This window comes from Prionailurus viverrinus, chromosome E2 (genome assembly GCF_022837055.1).
Source record: "Prionailurus viverrinus isolate Anna chromosome E2, UM_Priviv_1.0, whole genome shotgun sequence".
NCBI lineage: Eukaryota > Metazoa > Chordata > Mammalia > Carnivora > Felidae > Prionailurus > Prionailurus viverrinus.
In genome coordinates, this window is record NC_062575.1 from 55,063,510 (window position 1) to 55,080,831 (window position 17,322).

The 17,322-nt window shown below is 58.1% G+C and overlaps 3 protein-coding genes across 11 annotated transcripts in view; 2 read left to right on the top strand and 1 right to left on the bottom strand.

The window, feature by feature from the left end:
* Positions 1 to 3,270, top strand: part of LOC125152781 (myosin-binding protein C, fast-type) — a 34,233-nt gene extending 30,963 nt beyond the window's left edge. For all 4 annotated transcript variants that reach the window (XM_047835147.1, XM_047835146.1, XM_047835149.1 and 1 more), the window contains 2 exons: positions 1,603 to 1,789; positions 3,144 to 3,270. In XM_047835147.1, coding sequence (XP_047691103.1) covers positions 1,603 to 1,789; positions 3,144 to 3,154 — 198 coding nt within the window. In that variant the 3' untranslated portion in view covers positions 3,155 to 3,270. The remainder of the gene's footprint in view (positions 1 to 1,602; positions 1,790 to 3,143) is intronic.
* Positions 3,271 to 3,769: 499 nt separating this feature from the next.
* On the bottom strand, positions 3,770 to 8,959 carry GARIN5A (golgi associated RAB2 interactor 5A). 3 transcript variants are annotated; one of them, XM_047835157.1, is made up of 5 exons: positions 8,777 to 8,959; positions 8,471 to 8,589; positions 7,991 to 8,121; positions 4,540 to 4,819; positions 3,770 to 3,940 (listed from the first exon to the last, which is right to left on the bottom strand). In XM_047835157.1, the coding sequence occupies exons 1-5, from the start codon at positions 8,847 to 8,849 to the stop codon at positions 3,884 to 3,886; spliced, it is 660 nt and encodes a 219-aa protein (XP_047691113.1). In that variant the 5' UTR covers positions 8,850 to 8,959; the 3' UTR covers positions 3,770 to 3,883. The 3 variants fall into 3 exon arrangements, with proteins under 3 accessions (XP_047691113.1, XP_047691114.1, XP_047691112.1); XM_047835158.1 differs by having other exon boundaries at positions 4,596 to 4,819; positions 8,471 to 8,670; XM_047835156.1 differs by having other exon boundaries at positions 8,471 to 8,670.
* Positions 8,960 to 9,066: 107 nt separating this feature from the next.
* Positions 9,067 to 15,944, top strand: EMC10 (ER membrane protein complex subunit 10). 4 transcript variants are annotated; one of them, XM_047836687.1, is made up of 8 exons: positions 9,067 to 9,271; positions 10,427 to 10,499; positions 11,419 to 11,528; positions 12,446 to 12,550; positions 12,889 to 13,070; positions 13,425 to 13,518; positions 14,439 to 14,525; positions 14,737 to 15,944. In XM_047836687.1, exons 1-7 carry the CDS (start codon positions 9,158 to 9,160, stop codon positions 14,523 to 14,525), a joined length of 765 nt encoding a protein of 254 aa, XP_047692643.1. In that variant the 5' UTR covers positions 9,067 to 9,157; the 3' UTR covers positions 14,737 to 15,944. The 4 variants fall into 4 exon arrangements, with proteins under 4 accessions (XP_047692643.1, XP_047692642.1, XP_047692644.1 ...); XM_047836686.1 differs by lacking the exon at positions 14,439 to 14,525; XM_047836688.1 differs by lacking the exon at positions 14,737 to 15,944 and having other exon boundaries at positions 14,439 to 14,582.
* Positions 15,945 to 17,322: the final 1,378 nt, after the last annotated feature.

A 17,322-nucleotide genomic window follows, 5' to 3' on the forward strand; every position in this document is an offset into this window, starting at 1 on the left:
CTCATCCCAACACACGCCCCCCCCTTGAACCCATCACCATCTAGCCCATCCCCCCACCCACCTCGCCTCCAGCAACCTGTTCTCTGTTTTTAAGAGTCTCTTATGGTTTGCCCGCCTCTTTTTATCTTACTTTTCCTTCCCTTCCCCTGTGTTCATCTGTTTTGTTTCTTAAATTCCCCGTATGAGTGAAATCACATGGTATTTGTCTTTCTCTGACGGACTTATTTCGCTTAGCGTTCCATTCTGGTTCCATCCACGTTGTTGCAAATGGCCAGATTTCATTCTTTTTGGTCACCGAGTAATACTCCATTGTGTATATAAACCACATCTTTATCCATTCGTCAACGGACATTTGGGCTCTTCCGATAATTTGGCTGTTGTTGATAGCGCTGCTGTAAACATTGGGGTGCGTGTGGGGATATGCTCCCTTTTAACCCACTTCCTGCCTCTCTCCCTTTTGATCAGAGTCCAAGTCTCAGGTCATCACACTCCGGCTTCCCTTGGAAACAGAAACAAAACTTTGGTGGGAGTCAGGGGGAGGTCTGAACCTCTGGACTCCCTGCCATCTCCCTGCCCTGTCCGGTTTCCCGACTGCTGTTGGGATGTGGACACTCACAACCTTGAGCTCTAGGGAGTCACCTAGACCGGGGTCTGGCTGACGGTGGCTTGCGGGCCACACCCGCTCGTCACCGGTTTCTCTAAATAAAATGTTACCGGGACACGGCTGTGTGCTGTCTGTGGCCGCGGAGATCACGGTGCCCGCAGAGCCTGAAGTACTGACCTCCTGGCCCCTTACAGATGAAGTCTGCCAACTTCTGGTCTCACTCCGAGTCTTTCGCTTCAGCCCCTGCAGGCATGTCATGGACTCATGAGTTCACCTTCTCCATCGCCCCGCTTTATTCGCTAACTCCACTCATTCATTCATTCCGCTCATTTATTCACCTACCAATCCATTCATTTACTCGGTTCATTTATTCACTCCGTTTGCTTATTCACATCGCTCACCCATTTGGTCTGTTTATTCTTTCAACGCACATTTTCAGAGACTGTGTGCTAGGGAATTGGACAAGAAGTTCCTGGGTGTTGGGGGGAGACCGACATGAATCCAAAGTCATGCAAACGGCTAAAGAACTATAAAGGGCAGCAGGCGTGGCGGAGAAGTGCAGGTAGTTGCGAGTGGAAAGCCGGTGTTCCTGCCGTGGCCTAGGGGCCGGAAGGGACGTGGGAGCTGAGACCTGAAAAGTTAGCAGGCGCTGACTGGGTGCAAGAGGAGGGAAGAACAATACTGGAAGAGGGAACGGCCAGTGCCAAGGTCCTGCGGTGGCCTGTCTGGTCTGTGTCAGGAACAGCGAGGAGGCCAGAGTGAATGGAGCAGGGGGCAGGGAGAGGCTGGAGGTGAGGGCAGAAGAGTAGTGGGGCCACATCGTGTAGCGTCCTGTGGGCCGCGACTAAGAGGGAGCTCTGCCTCCCGCCAAAGAGGAGACTGAGGGTCCGAGAGGAGAGACGACTAGTTCCAGGTCATCCAGTCAAAATCCGAAGCCCACTTTGCCATCACCCTGGGACCTTCTCTAAGCTGGCCTCTTCCCCCGCTCCGCTCCACAGCCGAAGGTGGTCTGGATGAAGAACAAGATGGAAATCCGCGAAGACCCCAAGTTCCTGATGACCAACCACCAGGGAGTCCTGACGCTGAACATCCGCCGCCCGTCCCCCTTCGACGCGGGGACTTACTCCTGTAGGGCTGTCAACGAGCTGGGGGAGGCCCTGGCCGAGTGCAAGCTGGAAGTCCGAGGTGAGCCCCCTGCCCGCCTGGCCCTCATTCACGCTCCCAAGCGGCACCCGGAGGCCCCGCGCTGAGCCGTGTGAGATCGCAGCTGAGTCGGCCCCGGGCCACTGGCCGTGTGCCTGGGGATCTGCACTCAGGCCCCACAAGAGCGATGCAGGGTGAATGTGCCAGACTGGACGGAGCACAGGGCACTGTAGGGGTGGAGGCGGGAGCACCTGACCCAGCCGGGGCAGTCGTCTGAGGGTTTCCCAAAGTTGCTGAAGGACAGAGAAGTGAACGAGGTGGGGAAGAGCTAGCAGACTGTCACCAAGGCCCTGAGGCCCAGGCCTCCGTGGGGAGCTGTGCGGGCGAGAGTCAGAAACAGCCCGGGTACTGGCAGAGGACCGGGAGCTGTGGGTGTCCAGAAAAACGCCTCTCCTCTCCAAGCTCTGTCCCTCCTGCCCCTCCTCCCCACCCCACAGCCCCAGCTCCATTCACCCCTTCCTCTGGAATTCTTGCTCAGTCTCCTCCCTGGCCTCCCGGCCTCCCATCTCTCCCTCCAGCCCAGTTCCCACAGGGCCCTAGCGGGCGCTCTATCCAGGGTTGGTCTGCCCCGCCCCTTGCTCGGGGCCCTCCTCAGCGGCCCCTCAGCCCCTCAGCCTGGTGTCCATGGTCCTGTACCTGTTCCCCCATGCGCCTCTCTGGCCTCACATAACCCTAGTTTCCTCAGTACTGTTCCAGCCACACCAAGCTGTTGGCAGTTAGATGGACTGGCCGTGCTTTCTCTTGTTCCTGGGATTTTGCGCATGCTGTTCCCTCTAGCTGGAACGCTCTTCCTTGCCTCCTCTGCCTTGAGCTCCAGCCCATCAAACATCTGCCAGTCAAGGCTCCCTGGAGAGGCTGCTACCCAAGTCCCTCAGATGTGGCTGATGTTAATACAGGCTCCCAGGGTCCCTCCCCAGTTGTGACTCCCCCTGGCCCTGATGACAGCCCAGCAGACAGGAGTGGCTGCAGACCTTTAACAAGGGCTCGGCGACACCCCCCCTGCAGGACCTTCCTGGCTGTCATTCTGAAACACTGCTTTTCCAGACTCACCCAGTTTCTGATGTTTTGCTGTCCCCTTTATGAATTATTGAGTCAGCTCGGCAATATCCCTGCTTTACGATTTCCATGACGACTTGTCACCAGCAGCTGCTTAGAAATCCCTGATCAGAACATTCCAGTTTGGGGTTCAGAGCTATAGTAACCACAGGCACGGTGACACTGGTTTGATGCTCCCCCTGGTGGCCAAGCCAGGCCAGCAGGAAAAGGGGCCTGGGGGTGGGCGCCGCATTCGGGAAGCCCAGCCCTCCTTGCCCACTCTTTTCTCGTTTTCCCACAGTGCCACAGTGAGACCCTCTCTTTGACCTGTCAAGATTATTGGCTGCTGAGTCCTAATGGACCTCCCTGAATGCCGTTTCCCTTCCCAGAATCACCACTGAGAAGATAATAGTCTTGTCTACAACCTGCACGTGTCTGTCCTTCTTGAATCCGTAGCCCTGCCTCCCTCTTCCTGTAGGGGGTGAGTCGCCTGGGGGTGGGTGACCGGGACACCAGGTTGGAATGGCAACCGTGATGAGGCAGCCCTGATGAGGCTGCCATCTTGGAACGGCTACTTCAGGGCCGCCAGCATGTTGCTATGGCAATTACAAGTCACAGGTGGATCAAGACCCCCGTGGAGGCGGCCCCCTCGGACTAGCTGCTGGGGGGGGGGGGGTGGGGAGTGGGGAGGCAGGCTGGCCCTGCAGTGGCAGCTACAGTGAGTTAAAGAGGAACCAAAGGCCAGATGGGGAAGGCTACTCTGGCGAGGTAGCCATGACGGACGGAATGGTGGGCACTAGGTCTCGAGGTGGCCCCAGGAGCCACACGCCGAGCCGAGCACCATGCTGAGGCAGCCATACTGGAAAAGCTACTCTGTAAGGCAGCCACGTTGGATCGGTGACGATGGCAAAACTGTTCATGACCTGGTTGTTGGTTCTTAAGTGGCCGATCTTTATTAACTTTAATAATTCATCTTTCTGGCCCTGATGTAGGGTACTTTGATCTCTGGTCCTTTGGTAACCTCAAAGCCTAGTGGAGGAATCAGAGTCCCCAGAGTTCAGAGGTCTGTGGGTCAAGTCTGGCTTCCATGGCTTGAAGCTGGGTATGAGAGAGAGAGAGTGTCTCAGAGGCCTTGACCTGCGGATGTACCGGCAGTTTGGGGTGGGTGGGGGTGGGGGGGCTCGGTGCTTATCTGGAAGGTGGGGGGAGTGGGGTGTCTCCAGAGGAAGAGACCCCACGGGTTTCAATGCCCCCTTCTTCAAGGACGGGGGCCCTTCCCCTCCCCCTGGCCTTACAGGGAACTGGGCATCCAGCCTGGCCCACCCCAGCCCTTCAGGGCCCAGGTGTTCCGTCCCATATTCCACCGCAGCAGGTCAAGGGGAGAGACGCTGGGGGCTGGGGTGCCCGATTAGGAAACTATGTAGCCAAGGGGCTCCTGGACCCAAGGCCCTGCAGACCCTGCCCTGCCTTGAGAACCTGCGGTCTCTGCACCCAGATTTCATACCCTTTCAGGACTCAGGAGTCTGGGCCTTCCTGCCACTCTCAACACAGGCATCCAGGCCCCCAGGTCCCCCCTCACACTCAGGAGCCTAGGTCCCCAGCCTGTCCTTCAGACTAGTCCAAATTACCCGGCTGCCTCCTCCCTCCGACCCGAAACCCAGCCCCAGTCCCGCCCACCCCCTGCCCCTCCCCCGCACCGCCTCCCGCTCTATCAGCTCCTCCTCCTCCTCGTCGTCGTCGTCCTCCTCCTCGCCTTCCTCTAGCGTCGGGTACTCCTGCGTGAAGGGCACGGCTCCCTGGGCCGAATGGAAGCGCAGGCGGTAGAGCAGCCGCACCCACTGGCCGAACTCGCGGTCTCGGGTCTCGGGTGGGGCCCGCAGCTGCAGGTAGAAGGCGCGACCTGTGCGGAACTTGACCTTGAGTTGCCAGCGGCTTTCGTCGTGGACGAAGAGCTGGACGAACTGCAGGGGGAACAGCCTGGGAGGGAGGAAGGAGCGACCTCAGGTGCCGACCCTCCCTGGCTCACAGCCTTGCGGTCCCGGGCGCCTACAGGGTCGGGGCCGCCCACCCCAGCGCCCCCCTCTCCGCCCAGAAAGAGGCCTTTTTCATTTTCTCTGCCTTTCGACTTTTATCCACCCCCAAAGCACCTTTGTGTCTCCCGCTGGTCCTTCTAACAGACAGCTGCCCTCTTGAAACTCCCCGTTGGATGTGAGAATGACAACGGACACATAACAGGTCCATCAACCACATTCCTGACCCTCTCCCCAACCCCAACCTGCTCCCCTTCGTCTTCCCCACCTTAACTACATCCTCCCATTTGCTCGGTCAGAAATCATGGAGTTGCCCCTCGCCCAACTTTCGCTCTCACATCCTCATCCAATCCTGCCACCAAATCCTGGCGGCTCCACCGTTCAAACGTATCCCCGAACCCACCACTTCTAACTCCTTCCGCGACCAGCGGGCCCCGTCACCCGATTCTCCCGCCTGGGCCGCGGGCTCAGCCTTCGCCGCGCTCTGTCGCACGCGGCCGCCAGAGGGCGCCCATCAGCACCTGAGTGTCACGTCCCTCCCGTGGCTCGGTGAAAAGGCCAAGTCCTCACCTTGACCACCAGGCCCCCCGCAGGATCTGTCGCCTCTGTTCCCTCTCTGCTCACTCCCCTCGCTCACTCAGCCCCAGCAACAGCCCTGCTCCTACCTCCCCCTGCCACCCCGTTGGCTTGGCCCCTTAATCTCTCTCATGTCTTTCTCAAAAGCACCTTCTCAGGGAGAAGATCTGTTTACAACCTGAGGCTTCTGTGCGGCCATGTCCGCCCTTGCAGACCTCCCTATCCCCTACCCCCTCTGATACGTCCGCACAGACCTCACCCCACTGATTCTGTCTGCCTTCCCGGTAGGAGGTGAGTTTGAAGGCAGAGACGTTGGTTCCATTTTTTTCACAGCTGCTCCCCATTCCCCCCATCCCCTGCCCCCGCCCTTCCACCAGCTCACATCCACCAGCTCACATCCGTGGTAGGTGCTCAATGGATGCTTGTTGAGAAGGTGGATAATTTGGCCCAGGTCACACCTCAGGGATTTGAACCCAAGTCTTCTCTGTGTTCTTAACCACCACACTGGGTAGCCACACCCCCCACTCTGGCCCGGCCATGCTACCTCTAGGAACCTATCTTACAGACACCCTCACAACCGTGCGCCTGGATGCCCTCTGCAGACCACACTGGCTGTAACCCCCAGACACCAGCCGCAACATCAGTGTCCCTCAGTAGGCGGCCCGATCTGTTACTACATTCCCCAAGTGGAAGAATAACAGTTTATGTTTACAAGGTGCTCACCCTGGGCCAAGGGCTGTCCCAAGCACTTCATGGCCCTTTACTCAGCGTATCCCCTGACAGCCCTGCAAGGTGGGCTCTCCTCTTATCCCCATGTTCCAGATGGGGAAACCGAGGCACAGACAAGTAGGGCACTTGGCCAGAGACAGTGGCGAAGAGGTGACTGGCGAAGAGGCCAGGATATGAACCCAGAGAGGCAGGCATTCATTTGAGGACATTCCCTGCCATACGGTAACAGCACTAGATGCAAGTGGGGTGTAAGGGGGCAGACCATTTACTCGTGTGTGTCCAGAAAAGGGCCTGCTGGTTGCGCTTCCGTTGACATGAAATGAATATTGATACGGGGCTGGTGGGGGAGGGCACAGCGTGCAAAAGCGGCATGTGGCACGCACCTGCGGGTTTTTAAAGGAGGGGTGAGCACCGAGGGGTGCTTGTCAAGACTGGCCCACGACAGGTTAGAAGTGAGGGACTAGGGGCTGACTGAGTCTCGATGCTTCATTCTCAGAGCAAGCTCGGTGTTTTTATCCTGATGGTGTGTTTATTTGGGGGGGGGTGTTGAAGGAGATGATGGGGGTCCAAGCACCCCTCGGCACCATCCTAAGTTCCCCCCACTGCGGGTCATGCCTCAGCGAGCAGTGAGGTTCATTGGTGGGATGCACAGCACTGAGAAGGAGCAAGAATATGCCCCGTGCTCCGTAAGGCGTCAGCACGCTGCTGTGTGTTCTCAGCTTCTACGGGGGGGGGGGGGGGGGGGGGGGGAGGGGGATAAATAAAGGCTGCAGGGAGCCTCCATTTAGTGTAGGTCAGAATCTGATTCTACCACCAAGTGGGCTGCAGATTTTTTTTTAGATATCAGAATTGTAGATAAAGGACTGTGGACTCGTGTGTGTGTGTGTGTGTGTGTGTGTGTCCCCTTTCTCTCTCCCTTCCTTCCCTCCCTCCCTTTCTTTCGTTAACTGTTGAGATGTGGTCAAAAAAGTGAAAGCCATTGGCACATGGTTTCTGTAAATATACTACACGTATGGAAGAGTTTTGTTATTTGCAGCCGGAGTTGGAGGCAGGAGCCGAGGATAGGAGAAAGGTGTTATTTTGTGCTGTGTATGTTTTGTACTTTGGAGTGTGTTTGCGTTACTTTTTCAATGAAAAAAGAAAGACCTGAAGGGGTGGTGCTTAGTGTGGCACTGGAGCCCAAGAATCATGAGGTCATTGGGGCACGCGGGTGGCTCAGTCGGTTAAGTGGCCGACTCTTGATTTTGGCTCAGGTCATGATCTCACGACTTGTGAGATCGAGCTCCATGTCAGGCCTGCTTGGGATTCTCTCCCTCTCTCTTTGCCCCTCCCCTGCTTGTTCTCTCTCTCTCAGAATAAAGAAACATGAAAAGAAAAAGAATCATGAGGTCGGTAATGATGAGGAGGCCAGAGATTCCAATCCCAACCAACCCCTGACTCACTGTGGGTCTCTGAGCCTCAAAGGATGGGGTTAAGGGGCCCCATCATATTAAGAGTAGGCCAGAGATGAGATTATGTGCATGGCCTAGGGGGCACCTGGCATGCGGTAGGCACAACATAAACGGTTATTCTTCTGATCCTTGCCAGCGTGGGGCTGAGGGCTGTCCCTCTCATGTCCCTCTATCTCTGATTTCCGGTCCCTGTGTATCACCCTGCCCTTGTTCTCCTGAGTGTATGGCCACCCACAGAGGACTGGCAGCCATCCAAGATGCCTCGCCCTGGGAGTCATCTGTGTGACAGGAGGTGCTGCAGGGGGCCCAGGATGCCCAGAGCTGGGGAAGGCGGAGGTCCAGTCTGGGATGGGGACAGTCACCCAAAGAGCTGCAGGCGTCCGTTATCCTTGGCAGGGCCGGCCAGCAGCAACAGGTCTGGGAGTTCCAGGGCTGGACTGGAGGCTGCCACCCCCATGGTGACCTTGTTGGCGACTTCTCCTAACCGGGTCACCTGGGGCCAGGGGTTAGAGGTTAGAAGCCAGTTAGATGGAAGGTAGGATTGGTGGGGTTAAGGGTCATGAACCAAGTCTATTAAACACCAAGTCCGGGGTCAGATATCCCGGGGTCAGAGGTCAAGAGTCATCCGGGTGTTAAGTCAGGGAAACTGAACCAAGGGAATCAGAGGCCAGGGTTCATAAAGAAGCTAAAGGTCTAGAGGTCTGGGGGATGGGGTTGGTCCGGAATTCCAGGAGATAAATGTTATGGGAGCGTGGTCGGAAGTAGGCAGAGCAGGGGCTCCTGAAGTCAGGAGGTCAGGCCTCAAGCCCAGGCTCGGTGTCAGGGGTTCTGGGGCTCCACACCTGCACAAAGTTGCTCTCAAAGATGGGGAAGTCTCGCAGCTGATCGAACTCGCCGCTCAGGAGGTGGCGCTGCAGCCGTCCGGGCCGGCCCGTGGGAAAGGCTGGAACCAGGGGGCATCCTAGATGGGCGAAGTTCGGGGGTCTAGTCCAGGAGGCTGGGCCTGGGCCCCCCATCTGGTAGGGCCCAGGGAAGCCGCGCTCTGAGGGTAGGGGAATCGGGGCTATCAGTCTGCGCGTCGCCGGCCCCCTCCCTCAAGGGGTTCCCTCACCTGGTCCAACCCTGCCAGGCCCGGCTCCGCCTCTCACCTGTCATCCCACCTGCTCCACCCGGGGCCGGGTTAGTCTGGTGCCCCCTCATCATCGCAACGCCCCGCCCCATGAGGAGAGCGAAGGCAGGTGCCTGCGGAGAAAACGGACGGGTGGGGCCGCGGACTCTATCACGTCACAACGCGGCGGACCCGGCTTGAACTCACCAAAGAGACGCCCGTTTGTGACGTCATTAAAGGGGGCGGTGCCTAGAGACCGGGGAGGTGCCTAGATCTGGGCAGGGCGGCGGCCACTCTGTGACGTCAGACGCCCGTGGCGGGCGCTAGTGCGCAGGCGCAAGGAACTGGCGCAGGCGCATGGGAGGCGTGCTCTGAGGCGCCGGGCTCACTGCCGCCCCTGGCCTGGTGGGAAGGGGTGAAAATGGCGGCGGCCGGCGCTGTGGCTACTCGGCTGCTCCTGCTCCTGCTGATGGCGGCAGCAGCCCCCAGCCGCGCGCGGGGCAGCGGCTGCCGGTCCGGGACCGCTCTGCGGGGGGTGAGTGCTCATTAACTCTGACGGGGAGCGGGGCTGACGGAAATCATGGGTCTCGGGTGTTTACATCGGGTAAGGTGGGAACGAGGCATTGCAGGGCCAGGAGAGAGGAAGAGGTGAAAGTGAGAGTATAGTTAGGAAGGCTCTAGCTCGTGAGCATACACGAGTGGGCGGGCCTCGGATGGACTCTTGGTGCCTGGACTTTGGGTGGTTTGAAAACGAAGGTACGCCGTTGGGGCCGGAACCTCAAGTTAACGCTCAACAACACTAGGGATCCGCAGTCTTAAATATGCAGGAGGAGGTGTGGCTCGGGTGGAATCTTGGCGAATCAGACATAGGGGCGGCTAAAACGAAACCGTTAGAAGGGCTCTGGAGTGATTGGACCGGAGTTCTGTTCCTGCATATGCATGAGAAGGGCGGGATCTTGAGTTCCAGGATTAAAATCTGGACACGGGTTTACGAAGGTGTGAGGGCTGCGTAGGTGCAAGGGCGTAAGGTGGGGGGTGCGAGGTAGGAGACATTTGAACTTAGAGGAATGGATGGCGTGGAATTTTTTTTTTTTAAGTTTATTTATTTCGAAAGAGAGAGACAACGAGCACGGGAGGTGCAGAGAGAGAGGAGACAGAAGATCTGAAGCGAGCTATCAGCGCCAGCCGGATGTGGGGCTGGAACTCACAAACCAGGAGATCGGACCCGAGCTGAAGCCCCAGGGCTTAATCCCCTGAGCCAGCCAGGCACCCCCCCAGAGGGCGTGGTCTCTTGTCTGTACTTGATGAGGGTCGGAATTCCGGAGGCATGGTGGCTCTTGTGGCTGTTAAAGGCAAAAAAGGGGCCACTTGCATATTAGGTTGGGAAGGAAGCGCAGGTATCCTTTAACTCATGAATGTTTATGATGCTAGGTGTGAAAGTGACCTGGAGATAGTTGCCTTAGAAGCAAGGTTACGCTTGTTTGCAGGCTCTAGTTTTCTGGGGACGGTCCAGATCATGAATTTTCATGAAAGGGGCGGTTCCCAGTGGAATCGTGGGCAAGTGTCAATGTTTGGAAAAGAGTATGAAAATAAGGTTCCTTCCTCAGCCTGCATCTGTCCCGGGGTCCGTGGTCTTGCCCTGCTGAGGGCTCTGATTGTCCTCACCGGGGGACCTCTCTCTCACCTGCAGGCGGGGGCAGAAGGTCGAGAGGGTGAGGGCTGTGGCACCGTGGGGCTGCTGCTGGAGCACTCATTTGAGATCGGTGAGTCTAGCAACGTTCCTTGTCTCGGCACTTACCTGGTGCCCGGTGAAGTCAACAGCATGGGTCTGGTACCACCCAGTGTGAGACATGCCATCCATTTACTACCGGCTTTGCCCCTAGGAGTGTGTTTGGGTTATTCTGGGGGAGGTTGGGGCAGGGAGGGCACGAGAGAGTAAGAACTCTACCTTTGGATACTCCCTCACCTGTAAAATAAATCCTAGTTTCAGAAAGGCCAGTGCAGCAGTAATAACCTCAGAGCAGACTTTTCAGACCAGTCACCTTGTGCCCTGCATTCTGGCTAGATGTTCTGCATGTATTCACTCAAAAGTGCTCTCAGCAGTCATGCAACGCGGCGGGTGTTAGGGATAGGCCCGTTTTCCAGAAGGGGAAACTGAGGTTCAAAGGGGCATCGCATAAGGTCCTTTTGTAAGTGAATGGCAGAGCCAGGACCTGCTCTACAGCCCAGCTTAAACTACTGGGATTCAGGCATTCAGATTCCCAGAGCACAGATGTCAGTGCGGCCCGGAGGTCTGAGGTCCCAAACTCTGGAACACTTGTTTGAAACACTGAAGCTGGGACCCTCTGCACACCTCCTGACTCGGTCCCTGGCATCTGCCCGGAAAAGCCCCACGGATTCCGACATGGCCTAATGGTTGGAAGCCCCTCTATTTTATAGTGAAAGAACTGAGGCTCAGAGAGATCAGGTGACTGCCCGGCAAGGCAGAGGCAGGGCTTAGGAGCTGTTGTGTTCAGACGTCTGCTGTGGACTGCCCTGTGAGATAGGAGAGCAGGACTTGGTGGGGGGGTGTCCCCACGTGGCAGGTGGGAAGATGGGGGCGGGGCGCTCAGGAGGGAGAAGCAACCTGGTCACTGCGAGGATTGAAGGTTGAAGCGGTCGCTAAGCCCTGACTCCCCACAGATGACAGTGCCCACTTTTGGAAGCGGGGCTCACTGCTCTGGAACCAGCAGGATGGCACTTTGTCCCTGTCACAGCGGCAGCTCAATGAGGAGGAGCGGGGCCGGCTCCGGGTGAGGAGGGGACCTGGGGCTCTGCTGGGATATGGGGGACGTGTGCCTTGGAGCACGAGACACGTGCTGCAGGGCCTCTGCCCGGACCATTCCTTGTACCCAGTACATCCTCTTCCCCCAAGTTTAATATAGTTAGCTCCTCTCGCCTTTCCAGATTCAACCAAGACGCTTTGCAGTCAGCTAGGAGATTTGCTTGGGAGGAGAAAGAGATTCCTGTAAGAACCGAAGGTTAATGCAAGAATGTGATTTCTGCCGTAGCCTGCTCCATGGCCTCCTCGAGGGCCGGGCTCCTTCCAGACCTGGCTCAGTCCTCCCTAGAGATGGGGCAGGGAGGTGCAGCAGGCCAGAGAAAGAGAAGAGGGTGGGGGTGGGGGGCAGAGGGAACAGCGTCTTTTAGGGAAAGCTCACAAAAGCTGCCACAGTCCGCTTCCATTCTGTCCCTTTGGCCAGGTGCAGTTGCAAGGGAGGCTGGGGACGGCAGGTTTCATTCTGGGTAGGCACGTGCCCTCCCTGTGGGAGATGGTGCACCGCCGCCAGCCTTCGTGTATGGCGCCCACGTGATTCTTTGTCGCAGCTGCCTCCCAAGAGACTTTCTTGCTCGTGCGGTTGGGGAGTCCACATAAGGGGTGGGCCAAGGTGCAGCTGGATCCAGGTGTGGGAAGAGTGTCCTTGGGACTCACTCCATCAGTGGGCTGGGCTCTACTCCCCTTGACGTGGTTTCTCCCCCAGGTGGAGCGCCCAGTGGCTCCTGGTCTCACCCACCAGCAGGGCCACCCCACTGGGACGAGTCCTGGGTCAGGGATTGGGGAGTGCTGGCTGAGCGAGACTGGAGAAGGGTCCCCCGGGCCCAATGGCAGTCCAGGCCTGGCTGGGGCCAGGCGCTGTCCCTCTCACTGCCACCCTCCTCTGCCCTGCAGGATGTGGCGGCCTTGAATGGCTTATACCGTGTCCGGGTCCCTCAGCGCCCTGGGGCTCCTGATGGCCCAGAAGCCGGTGGCTACGTCTCCTCCTTTGTCCCCGCGGTGAGTCAGTGATGAGGACCATCCTCGCTCCTCCCACTTGCCCCAGCCTGGCTTCCACCATTTGTTGCCCCAGCGTTTATGGACGGGGAAGACTCAGGCCTGGCCTTGCTCTCAAGGGTCTCCTGGGCTGGAGGGGGACAGTCCAGGTGGTGGGCGCTTTGATGGGGCAGCACAGGGCCCAATAGGGAAGTTGTCACGCTTGGGCTTGTGCCCGAGGGTGGAGGGAACCACGAAGGGTTTTGAAAGATCTTTCTGGGCCCCGTGAGAGGGGCTGGAGGCTCGGGGGTCTTGGCGCGGGCAAGGTCTGGTGGCGACCCTCCCCTCCCTGCCCCCCCTAGTGCTCCCTGGTGGAGTCGCACCTGTCGGACCAGCTGACGCTGCACGTGGATGTGGCTGGCAATGTGGTGGGTGTGTCGGTGGTGACACACCCCGGGGGCTGCAGGGGCCACGAAGTAGAAGATGTGGATCTGGAGCTGTTTAACACTTCTGTGCAGCTACAGCCACCAGCCACCGCCCCAGGGTGAGGACGGCAGGGTGTGGGTGCCCCAGGGTGTGGTGCCCCAGGGTACAGTTGCTCCAGGATGTGGGTGCCCCAGTGTGCGAGTGGTCCAGGGTCCCGGTGCTCTAGGATATGGTGCTCCAGGATGTGGGTGCCCCACAGTGTGGGTACCCCAGGGTGCGGGTGCTCCGGGGTGTGGGTGCTCCAGGATGTGGTGCCCCAGGGTGTGGGTGCCCCAGGGTGCGGGTGCGCAGGGTACTGGTGCAGGGCACGGCATGGACAGCATTGTCTCCGTTCTTCTGCCGCCTTTGCTGCTGGTGTCCTTGTTGGCTGAGCCCAGCCCCTTACCCTGTCTCCTCCTTGGCCCGCCCCTAGTCCTGAGACAGCTGCCTTCATTGAGCGCCTGGAGATGGAACAGGCCCAGAAGGCCAAGAACCCCCAGGAACAGAAGTCCTTTTTCGCCAAATATGTGAGTGGAGCTCTGCCTGCCCCTCTCCCTCCCATCCTGAGTCCCCCTCTGCCCTTCTCTCCCCTGTGGCCCTTGGCCTGTTCCTCATTCTCCAGGCCTCCTGTGCGCGGGGCTTGCTTGTCGCCTCTGGGCATGTCCCCCTGGCACCTGGGCTGAGCCCAAGGCCCGGACGGACCAGGTGAGGACCGTGGAACCGTGCGCCCTGCCTCTGCCTGTGTCTGCTCGTGGCAGCGGTCACGGGACATCCGGTCTCCGCAGATGGGCCGGCCCAGAACCGGACAGTGCTGGGAAGCAGGGATGGCCCCTCAAGCTGGGGGCAGGTGCGGTCCTGGTCTTGAGCAGAGAGAGGCCCGTCTGCAGGAAGTGCAGTGCGGAGGGCTGTGGCCAGGCCGGGGTCTGTTCTGGGAGGAGCCTGGGACGAGGCCTGAGCGGGGCCGGTGTTAACAGGGTGGGAGGCAGGGATTTCAGTGGAACGGGAAGATTGGGAAAAGAGAAGGTGGGTGCTGGGACGCCAGCGGCTTTGCGAAGGGGCACTTCGGGGAGGCAGGGCTATGGGTGTTGGTGTGCAGGAGGCTGGTCTGGAGCTGGAGAGGGACCCGGCTTGTGCTGCCGGGCTGGGGCGGGTGGGAGGAACTGGGGGCACCGAGGGCGGAAGGCTCGTCCCACAAGGCCAGGGCGGGGGACGGCGGAGGCCACTGTGGGTGGGGATGCCAAGCCCTACCGCCCTGAATGGGGTGCCAGTGGGGGGGCCTCCGCTAGTTTGCCAGTAGGTCCTGACCTCAGGGCAGCCTGACAGCTGAACTGCGGGGAAACTGAGGCACAGAGAGGCCGAGGGCCCGCTGCCCCAGCTCTGCTCTCCCCAGTGGCCACAGGACCCCATGGCCACCCCTAGCCCTGACCTGTACCCCCTCCCTCCCCAGTGGCACCTCATCCTCGGGGGGGCCGTGTTGCTCACAGCCCTGCGTCCTGCCGCCCCGGGGCCCACGCCGCCGCCGCAGGAGGCCTGAGTGAGGACCCCCTCCCGCCTCCACCCTCCCTGCACCCCACCTGCCCTCCCCCAACCTGTAGTGATGTAGAGGACCCGGGCCCCCTTCCCTCACGTGGCCTCCCCTCACGCCGGCGCCCCCACCTTCCCTGCCCTGGGGGAACGCTGCTCATATTCAATTCTCTTGTTTCTGTGTTTCTGTCTGTCTGTCTGTCATCCTTTCTGGCCCACAGTGGATGTACATCATTCCCGTCGTCCTGTTCCTCATGATGTCAGGAGCGCCGGATGCCGGGGGCCAGGGAGGGGGCGGTGGCGGGGGTGGTGGTGGGGGCAGTGGCCGCTGAGGGGCCTGTCAGCACCCTGGTCCTCTGTCATCCAGGCAACTCCCTTCTTGCCCAGAGTGCCCGTGTCCTTGGTTGTCTGAAGAAGGATTTGCCAGCCCATCCCGTGTCCGTCCCGCGAGGATGGGAGGACGTCCCCTCCCCAGGAGTCCTTTCCCTCTGGTCCTTGCTGTTTCTGCGGCTGGAGGCTACCTCCTGGTGCACTCCGCCTTCCCCTGTGGCCCCTCTGCAGCCGCAAAGGCTTCCCGTGCCCACAGCGTGGAGCTTGAGCTTCTGGGCCAGCTCTGACCTTGTGTTTGTCCCCCCCATTTCCGCCCTGAGCCTCACAGTTTGGGAACATGCCGAGTTCTCTCCAGCCTCTGTGCCTTTGTTCGTAGTCTTCTCGTCCTGCCTGTCCCAGGCCGGGCTAGATGGTCCCCCTAACTTGTCTGACACTGGATTGGGCCATGTGCTTCCCACCTGTCTGCCCTGAGGGGCCTGGCGCAGATCAGGTGTGGGCTGGCCAGGGCCCCCCCCCCCCCCCCCCGCCAGGCTCCGTTCCTCCCAGCAGCCCCGCCTTGGGATCCTTCCCCGGCCTTTATCTGCCCATGGCCATGAGCAGTTTAGGCTGCGTTGTCAGGATGCCAGGCCTTCGGAAGCTTTGGGGCATGAAGAAATTATGTTAGAAGTGAAAACAAAACTAATACTTAGTGGAGTCGAGGGCCGGATGATGTAAATAGAACCCATTTCCCTGTCCGGAATGTCTTCCCTGTCTGCGCACTGGGAGGCCACTGCCTGGCTTTGCTATTGATCACCCCCTCCCTTTGTCTATTTAAAAACATTCAAAAGTATATTGAAATACATCAGAGTAAAAAACAACTCAGCAGCCGAATGCAACCGTCGATTTGGTTCCAAGGAAATCCCAGTGCCCAGGCTTTGCTGAATTTCCGCCGTTCACTGTACGTTATTATTCAGAAACACACACGAATGGCTCGTGGGGCCGCCGTAATGGCTGTGCAACGCTCCACGGTGTCGTATGGCTGTTGATTAAACTGTTCCCCAAATGTTCCACATGTAGCTTCCTGCTCAGTGTGGTTAATAAATAGCAGTGTTATCCAGGCTCTCTTTGGTGAGTTTGAATTCTTTTCCCGGGGACTCAGAACTAAAAGTGGAACCTCTACAGCAGATCGGAGACACTTTTATGAAAAGGGGACGCACTCGTGTGGCTCTACTGGCGAAACGACATAAAAGGGGTGTGGTGGGCGGTTGTTCCCCCCCAAATGCTCTTTTTAAAAAATATTTTTTTTTAATGTTTATTTATGTTTGAGAGAGAGCAGGGGTAGGGGCAGAGAGAGATGTTTATTTAAAAACACTAAAAAAATGTCTGACGACAGAGAGCCCAATGTGGGGCTCAGACTCACGAGCCACGAGGTCATGGCCTGAGCTGAGGTCTGATGCTTAACCGACTGAGCTACCCAGGTGCCCCTTTTGTGGCTTTTAATATATAAAAAAATTTTTTTTAATGTACGTTTATTTTTGAGAGAGAGAGCATGAGTGGGGGAAGGGCAGAGAGAGAGAGGGAGACACAGAATCCGAAGCAGGCTCTGGGCTCTGAGCTGTCAGCACAGAGCCCAATGCGGGGCTCGAACTCACAAACCGTGAGATCGTGACCTGAGCCAAAGTCGGCGCTTAACCAATGGAACCACCCAGGCGCCCTTGTGGCTTTTAATACATAGGGCAGTGTCCCCGAGTTATTCTAACTTGGCATTTCTTTCTCCACCAGCATGTGCCAGCATGTCTCATGTTTCTCCGGTCTATGTTTCATATGACCTCTAAGATTGCCCTGGTAGTGTTGACTGGTGGTTTCTTGGACAGGGTTCAGACTCCGAGTTCTTAACCCTTTGTCTCATTTGCAGGTGCATTCTTGCCCCAGGCATTTGTTGGACCTTTTTGTAATTTGTAAAAATGTTTTACTTATTTTTGAGAGAGAGACAGGGTACGAGCCGGAGCAGGGCAGAGAGAGGAGGAGACACAGAGTCTGAAGCAGGCTGCAGGCTCTGAGCTGTCAGCACACAGCCAGACGCGGGACTCGAACTTGTGAACCGTGAGATAATGCCTGAGCCGAAGTCGGATGCTTAGCCGACTGAGCCACTCAGGCGCCCCCCATTTTGTAACTTTTTAGTGGATTGAGATTGAGATCTTCATCAATCTGATTACTTTCTTTTTCTCTAGGGGTTTTTGATCACTCTAGAGCCAGCAGAGTTAATCTGTGGTATATTCCAGTCAACGTCTGAGCTAGTTTAGGCTCCTTGGGGTTCTGTCCACATTAAACTTGCCTAATTCTTGCTTGTCCCCGGAGAGTTCATTTACTGTTTCATTTTATCAGGGTACCCGGGATAGAGCCCAGAACTCAAAAGATACCACAGGATCCAAAAGCAAAGGGCCTTGCGCTCACCCCAGCCTGGTACCCGTTCCCCTTCCTGGGGGGCCGCCCGCATT

Excerpts from the sequence above, each read along its gene's own strand:
- GARIN5A (XM_047835156.1), bottom strand. The coding sequence starts at position 8,849 with ATGGGGCGGGGCGTTGCGATGATGAGGGGGCACCAGACTAACCCGGCC. Across the intron at positions 4,820-7,990 it reads GGACGCCTGCAGCTCTTTGG|GCTGTTCCCCCTGCAGTTCG; the intron begins GTGACTGTCCCC and ends CCTCCCTCCCAG. Across the intron at positions 3,941-4,539 it reads AGCTGATAGAGCGGGAGGCG|CTTCAAGCCATGGAAGCCAG; the intron begins GTGCGGGGGAGG and ends TCTCATACCCAG.
- EMC10 (XM_047836686.1), top strand. The coding sequence starts at position 9,158 with ATGGCGGCGGCCGGCGCTGTGGCTACTCGGCTGCTCCTGCTCCTGCTG. Across the intron at positions 10,500-11,418 it reads GGAGCACTCATTTGAGATCG|ATGACAGTGCCCACTTTTGG; the intron begins GTGAGTCTAGCA and ends GACTCCCCACAG. Across the intron at positions 13,071-13,424 it reads CCACCAGCCACCGCCCCAGG|TCCTGAGACAGCTGCCTTCA; the intron begins GTGAGGACGGCA and ends GCCCGCCCCTAG.